Below are 24,149 nucleotides of genomic sequence, written 5' to 3' on the forward strand. Positions count from 1 at the left end.
AAAATTTAAATTGGACTGGATTCGAATTCAGTAGTGTATGTTGCCAGTTACGCTTTACTTACCTAATTATTTTATTAAAACTATTTCAATTATTGTTTTCATATATTGGAATTTACATAAATGCTTTATGTTGTAGAACAATATTAATGCTGAATATATTAATATTTATTAATAACTTTGTACTTAGTTATTTTTAAGTCCATTTCCTATATTGATCATTACTCTGTTTAATATAGATCTCATCTTACAACACAATAAATGACATAGGTACTTTCAAAATATCTTCTGATTGAAAAAAATACGGTTGAATATACCTACTGAATGACACAAAACATTTATACTGAACAACGTGTTGTCAAGGGATTTGCTATTCCCACAGCACCTACCCACGTTTTCGATACACGTGGCAAAAATAATTGCCAAGACCACTGACCTCGTTGCAGCTAACCACACTCGAATCGAACCGATTTAAATCGATCCCTGTTGTATAATCGGTACACTCATTGAATAATCGATTTATAACAAGTGACATGGGTATCTATTTCAACGATTTCCTTCGTTTTTTCAATACATTTTCTTTGTTCAAAACAATTTGTGTTGGCACTTTGATTGATAGGCATGCTGAAAAAATTATGCGTTTACCGGTCTATTCAGTTTTGTTTTTTAAGAATGGGCTGGGATAAAAACATGGAGGTAACGGCCTTATTTACGTCAAAGAAAAAAAATATGCATATCAATGTTTGCACTGTGTCTCTAGTCTTGTGAAAAGCTGACCAACACAGAGTACTGTAATATGTTATTCTATCGAGCTAACCGGTCCTTTTATTCAGGTTAATTTTAAAGATTGTAGACAGGTGTGAAAATATTTATAATCGTTTGCAGTTTTAGTCTCTGAAATGGCTGAGTTATTCAACGAAATAATTTCATTTTTAAGAATGGAATTAATACATTTTAGGCTTCCTTACCCAAAAGGGGAAAACGGGGCAATGCTACTAAGACTGCTGTCCGTCTGTCTAATAAATTAGAGTAAGATTAATATTTTAGGGAACCCATACAACAAACGTGACTTTTTTTTCTCATTTACCAGATAATGGTACGGAATCCTCCGTAACTTAAAAACCAGCCTAATGGATAAAAAATCTTCAATCTTCCCTGTACCCAAAAATCCTTTATAGTAATAATTTTGTTTCAGAAATCTAAGCATCTTCACAATGAGGATAGCAAGCCTGCTGGTCCTCCACGCAGCGGGGGCCGGTCTCGCTTCACCGACCGTGCTGGTCTCCCGACCCGTCTCCAAAGTCCCTGTGGAGTGGCTGCCGATTGACAACCAGACTGTTTATAGGCTGGGTGAAGGGGAAAGTAGAAGGTGAGTTTTTAAACCTGCTGTAGTAAGATATCGGTACCTATACCTTATATATAAGTATATTATTATTTCTAGAGAAGTTGTTAACCTTTTCCTTCATATTCACTTCAATGAGGGTTTTCGATACTTTTTCTGCCGCCAGGCGGCGCTTCGTATGCGTCAGGTCCAAACAGCTGTCAAATAGTATGGAATTGTAGGGTCCGAACTTATTGTTTATTGAAATTCTGTTATATTGGAAGTGTTATTGATTTTATTATGGACTACGGTCAGAATAAGGTTTCCGAACTAAAAATTGAGCTAAGAGAGAGGGTGCAAAAGTCACTGGTACTAAGGAAAAGCTTGTTGAAAAATTTGTTAACACAATATGATTTAGTTTTTTTTATTTACTCAACCTCAATAGTAAAACAATAATGCAGTGCTTTAATTATAAAATAAAAAAAAAAAACACTAAAATCGTTCACTATTCATAGTAAAGATAAGCACTTTGACAGTTACCTGGACCTGACGACTCGGTGCTGCCACCTGGTGGACGCCATTTTAGAAAACCCTCATTGTTATCATTCTTCCTACAGAAGTTAACAACCTTTTTTTCCTCTTACTTTTGAACTTTCTAGTTTTAATTCTATCAGAAAGTACAGTTCAATTTGACGCATCGTACATGCGCAGTAGTGTTATGTTTGCACATTTACTTTTTGACTTTTGTGAAGACTATTTCGAAACGGCAATGTTATTTGACAAAACCTGATTGGTAGATGGATGTCGAGATGGCGAAAGTAAAGATGAACGGATCTTATGAAAGATGACATGAATATGACTGAATAAGAGTATGACAGCTAACATAGTACGGGGTTAACAAACTACTTGAGAACAGATAGGAAGAAAATGTTTGATAGACCGATGGGTTAGGTACTATTCTAAAGCTTAAAAGCAACATTTAAGAACTAAAAAACCATAGCTGTACTACATTAGTCATGTTAGTCATCTCATAACATTGTAGGTATAAAACAAGAGATGCACCATTATGGTCAATTCCATAAGGCAGGTGCTACATTCAATTACAAAACACCTCATAACCAATCTTTATCAGTGATACATAAGTGTGCGACTATCTTCTGACTATGAATTACAAGTAATGTGCATATTTTTTCGCCATTTACATTTGTTACAAGACATCTTGTGGATACAATTAGTGGGGTGTCATTTAGATAAACCGTAATAGGGTGAGGCAGTTAGCATTCCAGTGAGAAATAAAGTTAAGTAAATTAATATTTGTTTTGGCCTAAAAATGCGTAGTAAAGAAAAACAATATGGCGAGAAAGAAAGACAGTCAAAATGTCATTTGTTTATGCCTTAAAATGCGTGTTAGGTATATCAAAACTATTTGGTGAGAAAAAAACTCAGTTAAACTGTCATTTGTCTATGTAGATTTGAATACAGAATATACTTTGTTTTTAATATTTTTTAGGTTTAAATATAAAATGCGCGCACACACACATTTACAGTTTCATTTAAATGTAATTTGATTAATATTAATTCTGCACTTTGGTCCCTTTATCCAAAGTCAAATATTGAGTTTTAAATACGAATAATCTGTTATAGTAACAATGTAGCTTATTGAATTCCTATTAATAAACAAATTGAAATGCGAAACGAGATAGAAAGATACGAGTACTCATATTTCGTCCTATTTTTACACTCTACTCTAAAGAAAATATTATTTGTTGAGATCGTTTCAAGTGATACTTGATAATATACATTGTAGCTTTGATAAAAATACCGCGGAGACTGTAGGCGTAAGGTTATTTTAAAAATAATAGCATTATAAAATTAATAAGCGTTAAAGGTATGAAAGGCAAGGAGCGAAATATGATCAGTAAAAAATACAATGTCTAAGCTTTTAATATTATTTTTCTTAATTTTACTATCAGCCTAAAATACATATTTTTAAATTTATAGTTATTTAAATAGCGGTGCCTGTTTAATATCCCCTTAAGGGCTTACCGTGTTTTACTTGATAAGTGATAAAAAGTAATTTGTAGTAGGTATTTACTAACAACAAAATTACCAATAATTTGCTACATTCCCTAATTTAAACTAAAAAGCCTGTGAAGTTAAAATGGTCAATTTACGTACACCAAACTTTTTGCTCGTTAGTTATATCGCCGAATAAAGATTTTAATAAATTCTCACATTTCACACTATTCATACTAATATTAAAAAGACGTAGAATTTTCGTCGCTGTAGGCAGTACCTAGGTACACCTGGATTTATTGAACTAATTGTGAAAATTGAAGAACGGCTAGGATAGAAAGATAGACAGACATACGTATATGACGGCGCTTCGATAAATCGTGGTGGTTCTCCAAAGAGTGTTAGGTGCAATGAGAATAGTCCAAGGAGGTTTATTATAGGCTCATTGTACCTCTCGCTCTTGACACAACACTGAGCACTGGCAGCCTAGAAAAGTAATGACAACAATTCCTTTTGTTTCTTATGACGGTCAGATTGGTTCGGGCTTTTGTGAATGGTGGTCACGTGATCTGTGGCGTGTCGATGGAGTTCTGTATTTCCTATTTTACATGATTATTGAGAATTATTGGGTGTTAAGCTTCGAAGTGTGATTAAAGCGCTGATTGTATTGTAACAGTGAATTTTATTCTCCTCGCCCGATATACTTACGCCTACCATGATGATTCTATGACGAAACTGTAACACATTCCTAGTTCCTAACTCCTGATGTGGGGCTACTCCCTACATATACAACATGTAACGTAATTAACGCACACCCTCAAACACCCCAATTAGAATATTCTGTTATAATCATAATACATACACTGAATTTTTAATTTAACATGTATATGCATTGTTATTTATTAAATTAGTAAAACCAATTCTTGGAGAACTTTTTGGTCATACTACTACGCACGCAAATATCGCGCCGCGCGCCGCTCGACTCGACACAACATAACGAAACATCGGAAAAAGCCGACAATACACGAAGTTTTATTACTTTGAATTACGGTCTATTTGAATTTGTTTTGACTGTACAGGGTTAATATGACAATAATTTCCGTAGTTTTAAGTATTTTTAGGATAAAAAATTACCTATATTAAAAATGATATAAATCGATTCAGCAAACGATTCTGAACAAACTAATTTCAGGATGTGCGTTAATTAAGTTACATGTTGTAAATACTTTATTATGTACTCCAATTAGAATTACAAAAAACAAAACAATATATTACAAGTTTAGGTGACACAATGGGCGATCTTGTCGCTTAAAGCGATCTCTTACAGACAATCTTGGGAAACCACAGTATATTATGTGAATGCCTAGAAGATAGCTAATAAATAATTTTGTTCGCAGTTTGGAGCTAAACACCACTTCCATATCGCAGAGTATAGTCTTCATCACCATCAGTCCATGTTCCAGAGACTTCCATTGGGCATTGTACTATGGGAAACCTGGCAATAACAATGGTAAGTTTCACTATCTAAGTATAGGGAGACCTAGTTGAAAATCTACACTTTATCCGTCGTACCACAAAAACTTTTAAACGTCTGTTGAACACTTGTCTAAAAAGTTTCAGATTATGACATTGAAAGAAAGTCCGTTTTGCAGCCGCATTTTTTTCAGACAAGTGTTCAACAGATGTTTAAGTTTTTGTAGTAAGGTTGTAAGTGTCTATACTTCAGTATTATAAACTTTATCCGCCTTACCACAAAAACTTTTAAACGTCAGTTTAAGAGTTGTCTAAAAAAATGTCTGATTATGACGTTGACATATGGTTCATTTTGCAGCCACAAATTTTTTAGACAAGTGTAAAACAGGTGTTTAAGTTTTTGTAGTAAGGCCAGATGAGTTTTTTTAGTTAAGTGCTAACTCAGGAAACATCCGCACAATTTGAAAAAAAAATTGTTTGTCAGATATTTTAGGCTTTAAGTCTCTTTTTAGCCGACTGTGGAAAGTAATTTAAGCGGTTCATGGGTGTAACTGTGACGAACAGCCACTTAACGTCAAAATCGGTACCTATTCGATCATCACCACACCTCAAAATAATACGCTTTTAAAATGAAAAATGAATATTTAAAGTTATAGCCTATAAAGTTTACTAGGATATAAAACTAACAATAACACACCCACATACTTAAAATAACTATTTAATGTTACATTGTTTGTCTTCCAGGCCAACTCATTCTACAGAAAGAAAGTGGCAGCGGCGAAATGAGCACATTCTCTTTAAATATATCTCAACAAGACAAATATATTATGGTTGTAAGTATTTATTTTCTTATTTTCACATCTTACCTCTTTCTTACCTGTACAGCCTTACCAAGAGATACCAGGTTGCCCAAGTTACTGGGTTGAGGAGGTCGAATAGACTGTCGCGCCATGTAAAACACTGGTACTCAGCTGCATCTGCAGACTGGAAGCCAACTACAACACAGTAGATTGAAAAGGCTAGGCTAATGATGATTCTTTTTAGGGTTCCGTACCTCGAAAGGAAAAAACGGAACCCTTATAGGATCACTTTGTTGTCCGTCTGTCTGTCTGTCTGTCTGTCTGTCTGTCTGTCTGTCTGTCTGTCTGTCAAGACCCTTTATCTTAAGAACGCGTGGACGTATCAAGCTGAAATTCACATGAAATATTCGGGTCTATTGTCCCTTTAGGCTGTGAAAATATCAAGCTTCTAAGCCAAGCCAATCAAAAGATACAACCGATTATGTCGATATTTTCAACAAATTCTCGACACTCGCAAAGGAATCAAAACCTACAGGGTACTTCCCGTAAACTCAGAATCTTGAAATTTGGCATGAAGCATTGTTATATAATGCAAATATAGGAAAAATTGCGAAAATCTCATTTTTTTTTGTTATATAATATAATAAAAATATTTTAATAAAATGAAACTTACTACCTTATTTCTCACGAACGAATAAAGGTACCAAATTGAAATTTATACCAAATACCTAGGTCTATTGTCCCTTTAAGCAATGAAAAAATCAAACTTCTAAGTTAACGCGATCAAAAGATACAGCAGTTTTACCGACACCTTAGACGAATTTCCGTCACACGCTAGGGAATCAAAACCTACAAGGTACTTCCCGTGAACTCAGAATCTTAAAATTCGGCACGAAGCAACGTTATATAGTACAGATAAAGGAAAAATTGCGAAAATGATAAATTTGAAGTTACATAAAATATTAAAATATTATTTTTGCTTACATGACATAAAATATTTTTTTAATAATTATAAACTTACTACCTACCCTTTTTCACATGAACGCGTAGAGATATTAAAGTTTTGAATAAAAAGTGAAATTCATATCAAACACTTCTTAAATATAATGGCCTCTAAACTGTGAAAAATTTTAAATCATTCAAAGGTCATTGGGCATCTTAGTATGAAAACCATACCCACGGCGGATACGAACGAAATATAGCACAGTATAATGATAAAGGCTCTGATTTACTATGGCATTAGTCGCATCAATGTGAACCATGGGAATCTTGAGAAAATCAGGTGTAAACATCAAATATTTTCCTCATTTCAATGGGGAATTTAAACGACCAAGTTTGACGGATTTGAGAAATCATTTCTTTGTAGTGAAACAGTATACTCGCCGTTTATTTCCATTGTCATCAGGTCAGGATCTGATGATGGAAATCCTGAGAAATCGAGGGCAACTATCAGAAATTGTAGGCATGCATAGGATTAAAACTTGATTCTCAGATGTATGTCTGGTGATACTATCAAACAGTGAAGGTTTAGAGCTTATCTGATGATGGAGACGTGAGAAAGTCGAGAGAACTCCTCAACAGTATGTTTTAGTTACGTCGTGTTTGGGCTTATATTATTCGTATTGACGAGAACTTTTCACAAAAGTTAAAATAAAACTGACTGACTTGCCGTACAGCAAATTCTGTAGAGCCCTACGAAAGTGGCTAATTCAAGAGAGTTTTTATAGTGTTAAAGAGTTTCTCAACAAAAGTAAAAGTAAATGTCGTTTTGGTGCCCACTTAACGCCGTACTGTTCATATTCTTCTTTTGTTATCGTAATTTAAGAGTTGCTATTTTAATTTAACTTATTTTAAATATATTGTTTTAGTTTTAAATATTAGCTTTCGATTAGTTTTAAGTATTTGTATTTTGCATACCCGTAATAAGGGTGAAATATGTTTCTGTACACAAACTTACACATAATAAGATCTAATGTAACACCATATTTCCCGCAAAATTATATAAAAAAAAAACTTTTTACAAAAAAAAAAAACAACTTCTAAAACAACAAGAAAACTGTTTATATGCATCGGTCTAGATCTCGGTGGTTAAATAAATATAGATGCATCCTCTAGACACCGACTTCTAGACCGATGCACCTAATATCTTTTTAATTTCTTTCTTGCTTTTGTTTTCTTGTTGCTTTTTTATATGTTTGAAGTTGGATTTGTTTGTAAAATGCTACAAAATAAAATAATGCCGACTTTATAAAACAAAGAAAGGGACAGAATTACACTTTTGTCAAGGCTCTAGAAACGTAAAGCCAGCAGCCCCGAATCCTACTCTCTAGAAGTCGTTGTTACAATTCGACAGCTACAAGTCGTCAGGTGGTTTCGAAAAAAACCTGAAACTGGGGCTCTTTAGGTGATTAATCCCTCAAAAATAAAAGATCCCATTCCTGCAATGGCTGCTTTAACCCAAGTTAGTAGTGAATTCTCATCACCTAAAATAAAATAAGCTCCAACACAAGGTTACGTTATAAATTGTAAAGGAGTTCCCATAACTATATCTGATCTTAGCTGTCGATCCCACAATGGCAGTCAAACCTATCTTTGTGGAAAGTCTTCGCCAATACGAATAAAATAAGCCCAAACACGTGGTAGTTGCAACATACCGTTCGGGAGTTCCCTTGACTCTCTGTAGTCTCCATAATCAAATCAGCTCCAAACCTTCACTGTTTACCAGTACCCTCAAAAATACACTCACATGTCTGGTTATGACTCGATGCGTGCCTACAATATTCAAGAGTTGCCCTCGATTTCTCAGGGTGTCCAGATCCTCATCAGATCCTGGTCATCCGGATTGGCACCTTCCTTCTTTATGAAATGTCTTTAACAATAAAAACTAGCATTGCAACCTGTACAATCCTCTGAAACTGCTTGTCTTTTATATTTTTCAAACGATCCTGGACATTCGTCTCCATGGAATTTTAATAAAATATTTATATTCAAAGAAACGTCATACCATTCTCCACGATTTAAAACTACTTTGGTTCATGTCCGCCACTTTTTACAAAGCGGGTCAGATATGCCCAATGACCTTTAAGACATAATTAGTTATTTTCAATCAGATTTCTGAATGATGACTATAAAATGTTGTAAATAAATAACTTCAATAAAATAACTTTTACAAGGTACTGGCCTACTATTTTAGTTATATTATAAAATAAAAAATATTAACTATTTTGACTCTCACGAAATTACCATAACTATGATTGTTCTAAACTGAACGGTTGGCGCGAAACTCACTTTTTAACTATCATTTGTACGGAACCCTCGGTGCGCGAGTCCGACTCGCACTTGGCCGGTTTATTTTACACAGAGATTTATGTTGTACAAATCTTTGTTATCTATCACCGTCATCAGCAAAGCAGCCTCTTTTTGTGCAGATTTGAAAACATATTTCAGTGTCAGATAGACCATTTTTTAATGAAAAGGGATGGATGAAAGGATTTGTCCAGGTGTGAGGAGTATTTCTCACGGGACTCGGGTGAAACCGCTGGTGGAAGCTTGTATAGAATTTATGTAAACTTCAAAACAGAAAGGAAATATTAATAAAGATGAAGGTCATTTCATCAAAATATTTTTCTGTATTTCCTTCAAAATTTTGTCTGAATGCAAAACTGATTCATTCAAATCAGAAATTTAAGAATTCAGAATCACAAAAAGATATACCTACATCCTGTGTATCTTTGAAAATTTTCATAATATTATAGGTACCTATTGACTTGAATGTCCTAGCTGGATATAGAAATATGTGCATATATAATACTTAGCTCAATTTCGATACGTTTCAAGGACGTTTCACTCTTGTTTTTTTGAAATTAGTCACTATCTTGTACTTCTCTGTCATATAGAAATGAATTAAGCACCTTTCTGCAATGCGCTAATTTATTTTTATTACACACACCTATTACACTGGTCAACAAATTATTTTTCTTTTTTTGGTGCAAAGGTGAAATATACAATTTCTTGTAGAATATTTGATATGTAATCGAGGTCCAGAACATAAAGTTGCACTAGCACGTAGGGATTTAGAGATATACCCCTCCTAAAGTACCAAAAACGCGTTTTTTTTATGAAATTTGATGTAATTTTTTGGGGACAGCAGTTTACGGCAATAATCTTTATTATAATGGTGAAGATGAAGTATTCCCTAATACCACTGTTCTTTTCCAGCTATCATCAACTCGAGGTGGTGCAGCCGTGGTCAGTGTGAGAGGAGAAGCGACCAGACAAGTGCGCATGCGTCTCAGGGTGCGTTCACGAAGAAGGCTAGCAGCTAACTGGGAACCTAGGTGAGTTCTAGATATCATTATCTTTAAGGATGATTACAGAAAAAAAATATTTAAAGGTTTAAGACTTACCGACATAATAAAAAGATCAAAGGACCAAAAAAATGGTCTGAAGTAGGTACGTTTTCAATTCAAGATAGTAGGGCACTATTTTATTATGCATTTGGTGAAGGAGTGGATTTCCCTGTTTGTGTTTCCTAATATTTCAAGAGTTTCAAGAGTGAATAGGTTACTTCATAATCTTCATATTCGAATATGGAGCGCAGGTGAGATATGGCCAGTCTAGTGCCTATCATCAATTAAAAAAAAACAATGATTATCAAAGAAAATCCTCTGAAAAGAAAGTATGATCGATAAAAAAACACCAATGACGTTCAAACGACCAAAACCGTAACTACCACAAAAACATTTTAATAAATTCTAAGTAACCAAGCCTTGTTACTTACCAATATACCTCGTTACACAAGTCATGTGTTATCGAGTTTGCTATCTGTTACCCGTAATAAAGTAACTATGTGGCCGTTAAGTGAATTAAGTATTGGTTAATCTTGGACTGTGTCGAAGACTGGTCGGCTTGGACATGAGTTAGAAGTTACTCTCGCGAGTTTATTTAAGGATTTTCAATAATTGATGGTTTTGTTCTAAATACAAGGCGTTGATTTGCATTTGTGCCATAGTTCAGGAGGAGGACATACAATACGTAAATAATCCATTGGAATTACAGTAGATGGGAAATAAGTAATATGCACTGCTTTTTATGTCATTGTAATGTCGTGGTATTTCAGAAGTAATCCAATTTTATGAATGAAAGGACATTGTTCAATTTTGGCCTAAGAACCGATGTGAATATAAATTATACTATAATTTTTATTTATTTTTATATTGTTTGAAACATATTTTAGTATTCCACGGACACTTCAAATAAATAAAGTCCAAATAAAAAGTAGGGTCACAATTATTGATGCCTTATAAAATATTTCCGTCAGCCAGTGCTGCCAGTTTCGGAAGTTTTCGGGATTTCGGTAAATACGGATCGAATTGAGAACCTACTTTCCGAAGTCGGTTATTAAAATTAGTTGGTAACACTTTATTCATTTAAATACCTAAACTGACTAGCTAGAAAAAAGCTAGTATTCTGTATAATGTTTTAAGATGGTTTTGAGCGAATCGCGAATTTCTAGCTTGGCATTCGAGTAGGATTATAGTTTTCGTAATTGGCAACACTGGTGTACTTCAGTCAGTTTGCTAGAAGTCAGTTTGATTGGTTTGATTGCTTTGCGACTATCGTTTCTTTTGTGATTTTCTATGCGTTTCATGGTTTTATTCTAACAACTTTGGCTTGATTACGGACTCCGATTAGATTGCGTACTTGGTAGACTCGGCTTTGTGTAAAGAACTGGATTTTACTAGCATTTTCGGATATTGCTCTGTCTGTGATCGAATTTAGTTATATTATAATTACAACAATGGATGCAGAATATAGTATATTGTATAAATTGTGGATCTGCTGGAGGTTCTTTGGTATTAGAAAACGAAGATATACTTCGTTGCATACAACAATGGACTGTTCCCCGTATGGTAAGTGGTCTACGAAAGTGTTTTTCTAATTTTGATAAGAATGTTACTATCTACTTATGTTTTCATAAGCACACAATTTCTCGGTTTTCAAATCAATTGCCACAATTGCAAGTTACTTGATATTTACTAATGATTTTTTGTATTTATTATTACAGGTTGAAGCTCATGACCTTATATGTACGACGTGTTGGTCTGAAGCAGTCGAGCATAATAAGATGCAATGCACTGTTGGACGCAATTGTGTACTTTGTAAGAAGCTCCTACCATCAGGCATACTGTTGCAATTGTATCGTTGGGCGTAGAACAGTGGGCTGTTGTGCCCACATAATGACTATTATCTGGTATTTAAGCTGGGCGAGATACCAAAGCTCAGTTCTTAGATATATTATTGAGAAATATTGATGATTAAAAACCTTTAATTGAATATAAATATTGTTTTTATTGCACATCCTCGAAAACCTCTTTCATTGTTATTGGTAAACCTTACTTTAACTGTTAAATTATTTTGTGTGGTAATGACATTTTTAGTATGGTCTGTGCCTTCTTGGTAATAGACCGCGGGTTCGATTCCCGCCTTATGGCATGTAGATAGCTAGGTAACTGTCTAATATAAAAGTAGTAACAATCATTTAAATAAATAATTCTCCATCGTAATAATATCGATATTTTATGAATTGTGGTGAATGGAACTCTTCCATTTTGGAAACTTATGCGTTTTATCACAAATCCAAAGTGGATTCACTATATATTAAGAAACGTAACGTTGAAAGCAAAAGCGTTTAGGTAGTTGTTTTTCATAAAAATTCTAAGCATTTATGAAAACTAGTCACACGCCCCGTCTTCGCACGGTGGCAATGTAAAACCTTGGTGTAAACCTTCCTCTTGACCTACTCTATCTATTAAAAAAAATCGCACCCAAATCCATTGCGTAGTTTTAAAGATCTAAAGCATTCAAAGGGACAGACAGAAAATGCAACTTTATAAAATGATCATTGTCAAAGAATTATCTTAAACTTGACTATTTACTATCTCTTTTCCTAGTATCTAGTAGAGTAGTCTTTTCCTAGATCTAGAAGAGAACATATAGAGCTGTACATAGTATTGTTGATTTTTTGTATAGTGTAGTTTGATAATACTACTCTGATATTTCACGCAAGCTTGGTTATTTTTTATTTATAACCTCAAAATATTAACTTTTTTCGTAATTATTTTAGTTTCCTGAAGTGTCCGTTCGTGAAAACTTATTTCATAGGATTCCATATAATTTTAAGAGTTTATAGAAGTCACTTTCCATTCGAACGGTTCTTAGGCAGAACATGTATGGAGCCGGAACAATGTCCTTTATGAGTGATCGTTGCGTATGCTTTGTGTTTGCGTTTGTGTGAGGGTGCAGCACGGTTTTAAGGCCAGTAACATACGCGCCAAGTTTAAATAAGGCTAGATGACATTTACGGAATTCCAAAAAAAAAATTAAATAAAAAAAATTACGTACCAATTTTTTTATTGATTTGGGTCGAGAATCATTAGCATAATTACCTCTTTGAATATGGCACGGATGCAAATCAACAGCTTGTATAGATGAGTAAAAAGACGGATTAGGTGCTTAGCATTACAAAAATAAAGTCATTCGTATCATCCATCATACACCTTCAAAGTAATACAAAACAAATGAACAAACAGAAATCTACAGCTACTATAATACAGAGGATATAAAAATCAATGTACACTGTCGCCCAGTAAGATGTGATAATGTAAAATACCTTGGATTGTGAAGAAGTTCACCCGAGACGCGGGTGAATCACCAAATAAAAGCCTAAAGGGATTGAAATCTAAACTTTACTTTGATGACTGAATCAAGACATCAAAATCAAAAGAAGTAATCTCTATAAAGTTATCAATCTTCCAAATTTTCCAAATCAGTGTCACATCTAAACTGCAAAACGTAATTCGGTGGTAAATACCTCAGAATCAATATAACATGCTCTTAAATCACCTCGTCAGTTGACACTTAGAAATATCTCTATAAAAAACATGTTGTACCAGAGACCGTTAGAAATAAATGTCTGGCATACATGTGTTCGTCACAAGAAAACCAATTAATTTAAAATGCCGTTTAGGGCTTGCAATAGAATATAATGAAAATTTTATGAAGGCTGGGATATTTGTTTTCGCATTATCTTATCTTCATCAACCTTTTTATTGATTAGGGCACAGTCCTCTTCTCATACATAGAAGGGATGGACATTAATCATCGCTCTGAGACTTACTAATGAAGACAGAACTTAAGGATATTTTGAGATTTCAGACTTAAAGTCCAGATTTGCCCAAGAGGTCTTCCTTCATATCCACTTCGTCCAAGATTCACTTAAATATAAATTGGAGTAAAAGTGTAGGTACCTTCCAGTACACCGAAAGGACCAGAAAACCGCTAACAACTGCACCTTTTCTTCCCCTTCAATCGTACGGGAAAAACTATACTTATACCAGACGAATATTTTAAAGTTATCTGATCACAGTTAGAGACATTTCCTGATGTCTTTTTTATGAGCATGGTTTTCTATTGCGCGTCACGTAGACTATAAATCATAGCAGCTGTCGCACAACATTGTATAAGTATAGGAATTCCATTGGTTTTAATTGTATAAGTTCTATGGACCAATGTGCTGTTTCAAGATGCCTAAGTCCCGTTATTAAAAGTCGTGGTGATGGCTCAGGGCTGTGTGGGTCCTAATTTTTATAGGGAAATAATAAGTGTAGCTACAAAATTATTTATTGGACACATGATTAAACTTCTAATTTTATAACTAAGCAACGGGGAAATGACATAGCCTCTAATAAACTAATTCGTCTTTTTTACAACGCCAACTACTAGAAAGCTTCAATAAAAGATCATCAATTATTGTAACTTGTCCTTCTTATTTATAAATTGTCATCTAATTTACCAAAAACGAGCCGAGAAAAACGTTGATCTCGTTTTTTTTTTGATGGTAGAATTTAATTTGGATTCATTTTATTTAGCATATTGCCATTTATAACCTTCAATTAAAAAACATTGTATTAAAAATTGAAGTTAGTGACGAAAACGAATCGCTGCAAAACCGACTCCACGTAGTCTTGTCTGCCCTACCTCTAGAGTGCAATTCAAAACCGCGTCGGCGCGGAGGCGCGAGGCGGCCTGCGAGCTGAGGCGCAGGTAGTTCCAGCGCTCGACGCCGCGGCTGAGGCTGGCCGGCTCGGCCGGCCAGCAAGCCGAAGCTGCGGTGGTGAGCGTGAAAACCATCTGCGACGATAAGCTCGCATGGGACCGGAGCCCCGCAGCGCCAGAGCCGTGACAGAAGCCATTCTTGCTGCATGTTGCATGCTTACTTCCATGCTGGGTCAATTAATATGGGATGTGTTATATTTTAAACAAAAAACTCAGTAGGTACGAGTTAAAAAATTAGAAGGTAAATAAATATTTTTATGATGTCATTTAATAGTATTAAGATGTTTACTGTTAGAATGCATGCTACAAATTTAGATGCAAAAAAATAACCATAATGCTGAGTTGTATTTAAAGTGGAAGACAACTCGTGGCTAAGATAGTATTATTTAGATGCTCGACGCTTTATTAATTGTGGCTGACTTAGTAAATTAGAAGGCAACATACATTTTTGGGGGCGAATAATGATATTAAAAAGAAGCCTGTTTAATTAGCACCCATTTTTGTAGATGACAGGTACTTTTTTTAAGTAAATAAATCAAATATTGGAATGTTTTTCTTGTAATTATAACGTCACATACCTAAATATGCCAAAACTACTTGTTTTATCTGACTTTTGACGGGACTTAAAATTTTGTACGGCGTGGAAAGTAGTTCCCTTTAGACGCGAGTGAAGCTACGGTAGACAGCTAGCAGAAAATACAATAAGTAGCTACTTTAACAAAAAGCTCTAGGTTTTGAAAGGAATTTTGTTCTTTATTTATTTTTTGAAAGGACAAAAATCCTATTCAACCTTATTAACAATGACAAAATACTCATTTTATTGGTATTTTTGTATTTCTTTCATGTATTCATTTCATCAACCAATTGTATATTATACTCAAATCAAAAAGTACTCCTTAGAATCCACAAAACTTTTTTAAAAGCTGAGAAAGTTTACTTTGTAAGTATACAGTTTGTTGCACTCATAAATTATAGAATAATGTTTTATTTATTTATTGACAACAGAAACTACACAATTAGATTAGTTGGTACCTATGCCATTTGACGGTATAAGTGGAGTATGTGGTCCCAATGGGAGGTTTTCTTTTTGAATTAAAAAAACAATAGTTTCCAAGAAAGTGACGATAGCGTTGTACCTATACGTGAGTGTGCCTTTTTAAATTGTTGATGACAAAAACATTGGGTGCTAATTAAACAGGCTTCTTTTTAATATCATTATTCGCCCCCAAAAATGTATGTTGCCTTCTAAATTACTAAGTCAGCCACAATTAATAAAGCGTCGAGCATCTAAATAATACTATCTTAGCCACGAGTTATCTTCCACTCTAAATACAACTCAGCATGATGGTTATTTTTTGCATCTAGGACAATGGGCGATTCCGGTCCAAATGTCCACCACGAACGAGACCTATATGGCTAGATAGCCCGTTAAATGTAGAACATTTTTTGTTATGAAAGTAAAAAAAAAATATAATAAGAAAAAAGTTATAGCAAAATCAAATACAATATTTTATAGATTTTTCAATTTAATTTTTTCAATTACTTTTCGTGATGTTCGATTTTCGTACTTTCTGTAACTTCTGACAAAATAGAATTGTTAATTATTACAAAGAAGACACAGTTACATCGAACTTTCTTAGATCCAGGAACCGCTGAGTATATTCAAGCACTTCTGGCGCCTCAATTGGTTAGTGATTCGTACATCCATCGGGCAAAAAATATGGGCTGTTTATATACAAATGTGTCTTACTCATCTTAGTTTTAGATAAAGTGCGGAAATGGAAGTGGAATAAAATAAAAAATAATAATGATAACATACAAAAACTACCGAAAATAAAGAATACATTTTTGGCTCTAACTTTTTTTTGGCATTGTTTTTTTTTAACTTTCTTAGTAAAAGTTACTCTAAATTAAGTGGACTATTTAATTATACAGGTCTCGTTCGTGGTGGACATTTGGACCAAATCTCATATATTCTTGCCCAATCTAATTTGTAGCATGCATTCTAACAGTAAACTTCTTAAATATTATTAAATGACATCATAAAAATATTCATTTACCTTCTAATTTTTTAACTCGTACCTACTGAATTTTTGTTTAAAATATAACACAGCCCATATTAATTGACCCAGCATGGAAGTAAGCATGCAACATGCAGCAAGAATGGCTTCTGTCACGGCTCCGGCGCTGCGGGGCTCCGGCGGTCCCATGCGAGCTTATCGTCGCAGATGGTTTTCACGCTCACCACCGCAGCTTCGGCTTGCTGGCCGGCTCCGCCGGCCAGCCTGCAGGAGTAGGGCAGGCAAGACTACGTGGAGTCGGTTTTGCAGCAATTCGTTTTCGTCACTAACTTCAATTTTTAATACAATGTTTTTAATTGAAGGGCAATATGCTAAATAAAATGAATCCAAATTAAATTCTACCATCAAAAAAAAGAAAAATCTCGTTGATCTCGTTTTTCTTGGCTCGTTTGTGGGAAAATGAGGCCGAGTTAGTAATCTAGATGACAATGTATAAATAAGAAGGACAAGTTACAATAATTGATGATCTTTCATTGAAGCTTTCTAGTAGTTGGCGTTATAAAAAAGACGAATTAGTTTATTAGAGGCTATGTCATTTCCCCGTTGCTTAGTTATAAAATTAGAAGTTTAATCATGTGTCCAATAAATAATTTTGTGGCTACACTTATTATTTCCCAAAAACATTTCGTTATACGACCAGAAACTTATATGACGTTGATAAGATATGACGTTCTGTTCCTTGCATTAAAGTACCTAGGTCAGCGCAATCTAGTCAGCTAAGAAAAAAAAATACCTCGTTATAGGCGATCCCGTCATTCCCACATTATTAAACACCTGACCTTATTATGACCTCCTTGGAAAAAAATCCTTACCAAACTCAAAGTTCGTTTATCCTATACGTATTGACATAGATACTCTTCACTTGATCCTCATTCTTGCACTCGTAAATTTGTAAAGCTAATTCCTCGTGTCCGGGTTCCACAGAGACGCCACATGTCTTTGATATTCCTCCATTATTCATTTCAAGTTAGCCTTTTTATTAACATACGGATTGTTTAAAAAAATATTTGGTAGCAATAATACTTGATTGACTTGATGTAGGTAGTTGAAAGTGAGATCCATATTTTCTAGAGCATTTTTGGTAAATCGTTCAATCATTGTCACCATCCATGTGTCAGCTACTGAAGTAGTAGTACCTAAAATCATAACGAGGGCAACGGTAAATGACAAATCAATTACAAAAGGTACTTCTTCTTCTCTTGTGAGGCCCCAAACTATCCTACGAAAACTATAAGACTAGGTATATACATACGAAAAAGATTAAAGGATTTTAAATATCCATTCAGATACGTTCGAATAAAAAAAGGATGAGCTCTTGGCTCCTAGTACCTAGTTTAATAAAATACGAGCTTTGTTTTTACATATTCCAAGCAGCAACGGATTTTTTCGATAAATCTTAGTTACAGTTGCGCCGTATTTGGAATATCTAGTACCTACTACTTTAATATTTAAGCTCTCTTTCACGTCTTACTTATATTTTATCTTGCTCCTAAATCTAATATTGTCTCACGACGAAAAATTTAATAGAATCAAAATATACTTGCCCAAAAAAATATTTTTAATATTTTTTTCTCAAGTTCTTTCTTTGTATTTTCAACGTTGTCTGGGACATTAAAATACTTAATTATGACAGGAGCAACATTTTAATTAAGACGGCGTACCGGTATGCTTAGTCTTGATTAACATTGCTTGGACATGCCTTATTTTTTGCCTATTTCATTGTATGGATGCCACCGCGGTCGGACTGAGTGATAACTTAACCATTTTACTTAAGTAGTGAAGGGGGGTATTCTCAAAGCCGCAATTGAGGTGAAATTTTAAAAGATAAAAAAAAAAAAAAACATACCGGCAGAATTGAGAATTGAAACAAAACTCTATGGATAGTTTTGTTTCCTTTTAAAACGACTTCCCAAAAAGGAGGAGGTTCTCAATTCGGCCGGTATGTTTTTTTTTTTATCTTTTAAAATTTCACCTCAATTGCGGCTTTGAGAATATCCCCCTTCACACTTATTAAAAATGTTTCCTTTCAATTTATCTTCCTAACACGTTCACTTTCGATGAACGTATGTTATGTATGAACATACCTACGTTCATACGTATGGACGTGTGTAGGTATTTGCGTATGTTTACATTTAGACACACGGCAGTGTGTCCGCCAAGTTCGAGCAAAAAAAGCGACACACCGGCCGTGGGTTATATTACACGAACCATTTCGGGCCAAATTCGACCCCCCTATAACTCAAAATCTATTTTATTTAAGCATATCAAATTTCTAGTATCTGTTGAGACTCCCTCACTTTTCTAAAATACAAAATTTCATTAATATACCTATTGTAGGTCTTGAGATATTGACGTCAGAAAATCGCTATTTTTACTATACACTCACAGACTGACTGACTGACTCACTCATCAAAAACCTAGACTTCCAATGGTCGTATTGACTTGAAATTTGGCATGGAGGTACGTCTTTATGTCAAGGTAAAGGGAAAAATCTGAAAATGGCCAAGCGTGAGTCGGTTTCAAAATAATGAAGGTGTAAATTTATACCCGGTGTAAATTTATTATAAAATCTATATTTATATAATACCTATATCTTCGAATGGTCGTACCGATCTGAAATTCGTTACAAAGGTTTGTATTTAGTCAAAGTAACGTAAAAATCTGAAAACGGCCAAGTGTGAGTCACTTTCGAAAATAACGAATGTGTAACTTTGATCCACGAACATAATATATGATAACATGTCATGTCAGTCAGTTGGTAAATCTAGTCCATTTAGTTAATCTAGTTCATTTCTTTGTAAAAAGCATAGTGCATATTCAAAAATCTGAAAGATAGTATAAATGAGACATTTCCTTAACTAACTTAATCATAAGAAAAAAATAAAATAAACAACCTTACAAAAATAAATGAAATCCCACCCAAAACAAAAATGTGAAAGACTGCCAAGTTCGATAATATGGGAATGCTTCGCCTATAAAAGAAGTGAGATCTGAATAAGTACCAAGTTCCATACACATACCTCAGTTAAAAATAGTTACTTTTTAATGATGTTACTTGGCAAGTTTTAATAGAAAATTAAATACTTGATTCATTGCGTTTAGTCGGTTTATAACAAGGTGCGTGAAAACTTGCCAAGTAACATCATTAAAAAGTAACTATTTTTAACTGAGGTATGTGTATGGAACTTGGTACTTATTCAGATCTCACTTCTTTTATAGGCGAAGCATTCCCATATTATCGAACTTGGCAGTCTTTCACATTTTTGTTTTGGGTGGGATAGCTTAGAGCGAAGCACTAATAAATAATAGTAAAAAAAAATGGGTTCAAAGAAGACCAAATCGTAATCATTCTGGTTCTGTTAACTTTTCTTCTTTAGTAGAAACGTACCTTTACTCAGCTAACAGCGTCAAATACATTGTTACTAACAAAGATTAAATGAAATACAATCCAGCATGTTTAGAATCGGCCTCGTGTAATGAACAAGCAAGTTTTTACAAACTAAACACGTATGAAGCTAACCCATCCTACCATTAAAGCAATTCAATAGGATTTTTCAATGTTCCAGCGTGCGTCGTCAATTTAACTTCAATAATTGACTCCATATAAAGCTCGTTAGGAAAGTTGCGATTCCCCTTTCTAGTTCTATCTTGATTATGTGTATACAAAGTCTACTTTTCTTATGTCTTTCTCTGAGAATTGCTGGTTAATTAAGCGGTTTGTTGATCATCTCATCAACAAATCGTTTTATAAGAGAATCTTGCCTTTTGTGGATTGTATGTTAATGCTCACAAAATATTTGAATTTTAATGTTGATTCTATTGCATAAGCTTGGTACTGATCTAGTAGCTCAATGTTCTCCTTATTAAGGTATTATTTTTGGTTACAGCCCCATCGATCCTCAAGCAACCACCTACTGCGTAGTGGCCTCCCATAAAAAGAACTACACTTCACTCTGTGCAGCCCAACACGACATAAAAACTAAAAGATTAGAAAACAAATCTTACCGCCTCAACCAAGATACGGATCGTTCGAAATCAAACGAGCGGTTAAACGAAACTCGTCTTGAAATATTGACAGAAGTTGACAACAAAATCAACATAGAAGATACTTTGAATATTTATGAAGGGAATTTCAACAATATATTTAGGAGGAAGAAGTTTGGTAAGGATATATCTCTTTAGCTTGTAATAAACAACAATGGTAACTTGGGAATGGAATATTGAACTGGACTTTTTCCCTTCTAGGTCGTAGCACAAAAGTGACGGATGAAGATCCAGTGATCGCGTGCGTGGGTAGTAGAACACACCATTTGATCGAAAATCTGGATCCTAGTACGGTAATTAGATTTTTTCTAATCAATCAGAGAGAGAAAATCAGCATATATTTAGAGATGTCCTAAGCATTAGATCATACAGTTCGCACCAAATAACTTTACAATTCGGAAGTAGGTAAGCCATTTGACAATGGCTACTACTCGTAGTAGTGTTTTGTTTTTTGTTCATATCTTTTTTGTCTGTTGTGAAGTCAATAGAAGCTAACTTCGGACAACCTAAGCGTCTCTCGACAATACTTGGAAGATCAAATACGCGCGGAGTCTATTGGCTAACTTCAGAATTGCAAAGTTATATGGCAAAAACTGTTAGTAACTTTGGAAGAAAGGACCAGACCGATTGGCTAACATTAGATATTTCATTATGCAGACTTACTTCGTAAGCGTGTTCGGTGTGGCGAAGGACCGTCGATCAGGATCTCTGCTAGCTACGGGCAGTGTGCGCCCGCGCTCATCAACTGCTAAGCGACTAAAAGAAAATGTTCCTATTAAGGCAGATATACGAGGAAGAAATGTATTTTATTTCAAGGTAAGTAACATGGCTTGATATAATTTTTATGATACTTAAGTTAAAAAAAACAACCACACTGTGAGAACATCCATTTAAGTACTCCACTGCCCACCATAGATATTAGAACAACGTTTTAGATTTTTATGGTACCCACGCAGTTAGTTCAAGAATCAGTATTTTACTTTCATAGCCAACTTCAGAGTGGCAAAGTTATTTGACGATAGCTCTACTTAGATAAAAAATAGTATTGTGAAAAAATTACAAATTTTATCATACAATAAAAATATTTTCAGACAACTGTTGGAGCTGGAGGAGGCCTCTGGCTAACGTTGTCAACCTGTGGAGGTGCAGTAGACGTCGAAGTACTGGTCAGAGGGAAAAGACTTCACATGGCCAGAAACATTGGTAAGCAAATTAAACTTGAATGTATAGTGCAACTAGATTATAAACAGACTATAAACACAAACACAAACTATAAACAGACTCAAAAGCTATTCAAAATTTCGATCCTTTGAGCTCGAGTTTAGTCTCAAAGGACCAAAAACATTGTTTTTAAAATTCCTACACTTTCTCATTTAGAGAGTTAAACTTTCTAACGTTTGATGACATAATCCGAAGTAGGTTTTTAATGAAATCAAGGACTCTCTATGTGAAGGATTGTCTTTATCTCTTTAATTTATTTTCAGACCCTCATTCCAAATTCTTCGTGCCAGCCCCGATATCAATGTCTTCAATACAAGAGACGAGTGATGAAGGATCTGTACAGTTTGACTCAAGTTCAGAGGAAGCTAGAATGAGATTCGTCATCAAAGTCATACCTAGCAAATGGGATAGGGATCGGGCTGTTGGTTTAGAAGTAAGTACTTATGTAGCTTAGTGATTTTAGAAGCTTGTGAAGCGAGTAGTATGACTCTCGCTCATTTTGACTATTGTGATGTTACTAGTAGCTAAATTCGGCCAAAAGTGCTACTCATTAGGAAACTGTTAATATAAAGTTTAATGTTCCTAATGAGGACACACAATTCTGGTAGAAATAAACTCTCGTTAATTTTGTTAAACTTATGCATGGATTCAATGATATAGGTATTTAACAATGCAGCAAAATGGTTTATCAGTGGACGTTCCTTATTTCCATAAAGTTTTTTTAGACTTTGGTTTAATGACAAGTAAATATGTACACACTTTATACACAAAAAACTACTTATCTTTATACAGAACTAAAAACAAAATACCATGTACAAAACATAAAAACATATTGGTTATTTCTGTAGGTATAGCTAGACGGTATGTTGCTTGTAATTAATTATTATATGTATCTTTTAGCTAATAGCTTCAACCACGCGATGGGGTGTCAGCACTCCAGAGCTGACTGAAGATGGAGCAGTAAGAGAGATCAGACCAAATAGGTCGTGTACGTCAGTAGATGTCGCATTCTTGCCTGCCACACATAATGCCACTGATGTTATCAGGTAAGATTCTAAAAGCAAACTTCACGAGGACTAATTGTAGAAGCCCGTCAAAAATGCAATGTCGATGGGTCAACTCCAACTGCTTTGGATTATATTTTATTACCTGTGTATCAATAGAGGGGTAGCCTGTTACCTGGGTAACTGAGAAGGGACTGAGATTGAGAAAGTCCGATAGGCAGTCGCTTCGTTTAAAACAACAAGCCCTGACTCTTAATGAGCAAAAGGCTAGGCAGATGATCATGTCCAATGTCATGTGTTTTCTTTTTCTTACAGATACTGCATCATGGCCCGAGAGACGGTTAGCGGGGAAGTTTATAGTTGCTGGTTTGGTAGAAGAGCTGGGAAGGGCCAATGTGTCGTCCATACAGAAAAGTCGTAAGTTTATCCAAAATATTTCGAAAACACCCTTTACCTACCCTATTTCCATTTTTAAAGGAAAAGTCTAAATAAATGACTGATTGAAACACTAAAGGTAGAATTCCGTCCATCGCGACATCGTAGGACGCGCGCGGCCGACGACAGTCGTAGACCGCGCGCGACAATAGTCAACCTATGAAAATGTATGGCACCGCTGCCGAGGTCTTGAAATTAGTAGATTTTGTTCCTCCGTTCCCTCTAGTCGAAGTGCTAATTGATATCCTTGAAGAAGAGGAGGATGACGTGCTGCTGTGGCTGTATAATGAAAATAGATTACCAATCGACACTATCTTTAAAAAGTAGAAATGAAGAAGGATACTACCAAATACTGATTCAAAAGCATTTGTATTGTAATGAAAACAAGAGGAAGTTTTGCCGACTGAATAAAAAACAATTCAATTCTGGTTTTACTAAGATTCTATAGATGTTATTAAACGCTAGACCATGTTGAGAAGCGTACGGCCGCGCGCGGCTTACGAAATTCGTCGGCCGCGCGCGACTGTCGCGGGCCTCGGCAGCGGTGCCATACATTTTCATATTTTGACTATTGTCGCGCGCGGCCGACGACCGTCGTAGGCCGCGCGCGGCTGCGACAGCCGCGCGCGGCTGCGACAGC

The 24,149-nt window shown here is 34.9% G+C and overlaps 1 protein-coding gene across 1 annotated transcript in view; it reads left to right on the forward strand.

The window, feature by feature from the left end:
* Window positions 1–24,149, forward strand: part of LOC124639098 — a 37,208-nt gene that overhangs the window by 12,360 nt on the left and 699 nt on the right. Inside the window, exons 2-12 of the mRNA XM_047176328.1 lie at window positions 1,193–1,366; window positions 4,732–4,844; window positions 5,552–5,640; window positions 9,826–9,944; window positions 20,693–20,967; window positions 21,051–21,142; window positions 21,507–21,665; window positions 21,941–22,052; window positions 22,334–22,503; window positions 22,971–23,116; window positions 23,390–23,491. Coding sequence (XP_047032284.1) covers window positions 1,193–1,366; window positions 4,732–4,844; window positions 5,552–5,640; window positions 9,826–9,944; window positions 20,693–20,967; window positions 21,051–21,142; window positions 21,507–21,665; window positions 21,941–22,052; window positions 22,334–22,503; window positions 22,971–23,116; window positions 23,390–23,491 — 1,551 coding nt within the window. The remainder of the gene's footprint in view (window positions 1–1,192; window positions 1,367–4,731; window positions 4,845–5,551; window positions 5,641–9,825; window positions 9,945–20,692; window positions 20,968–21,050; window positions 21,143–21,506; window positions 21,666–21,940; window positions 22,053–22,333; window positions 22,504–22,970; window positions 23,117–23,389; window positions 23,492–24,149) is intronic.

This window comes from Helicoverpa zea, chromosome 18, assembly GCF_022581195.2.
Source record: "Helicoverpa zea isolate HzStark_Cry1AcR chromosome 18, ilHelZeax1.1, whole genome shotgun sequence".
NCBI lineage: Eukaryota > Metazoa > Arthropoda > Insecta > Lepidoptera > Noctuidae > Helicoverpa > Helicoverpa zea.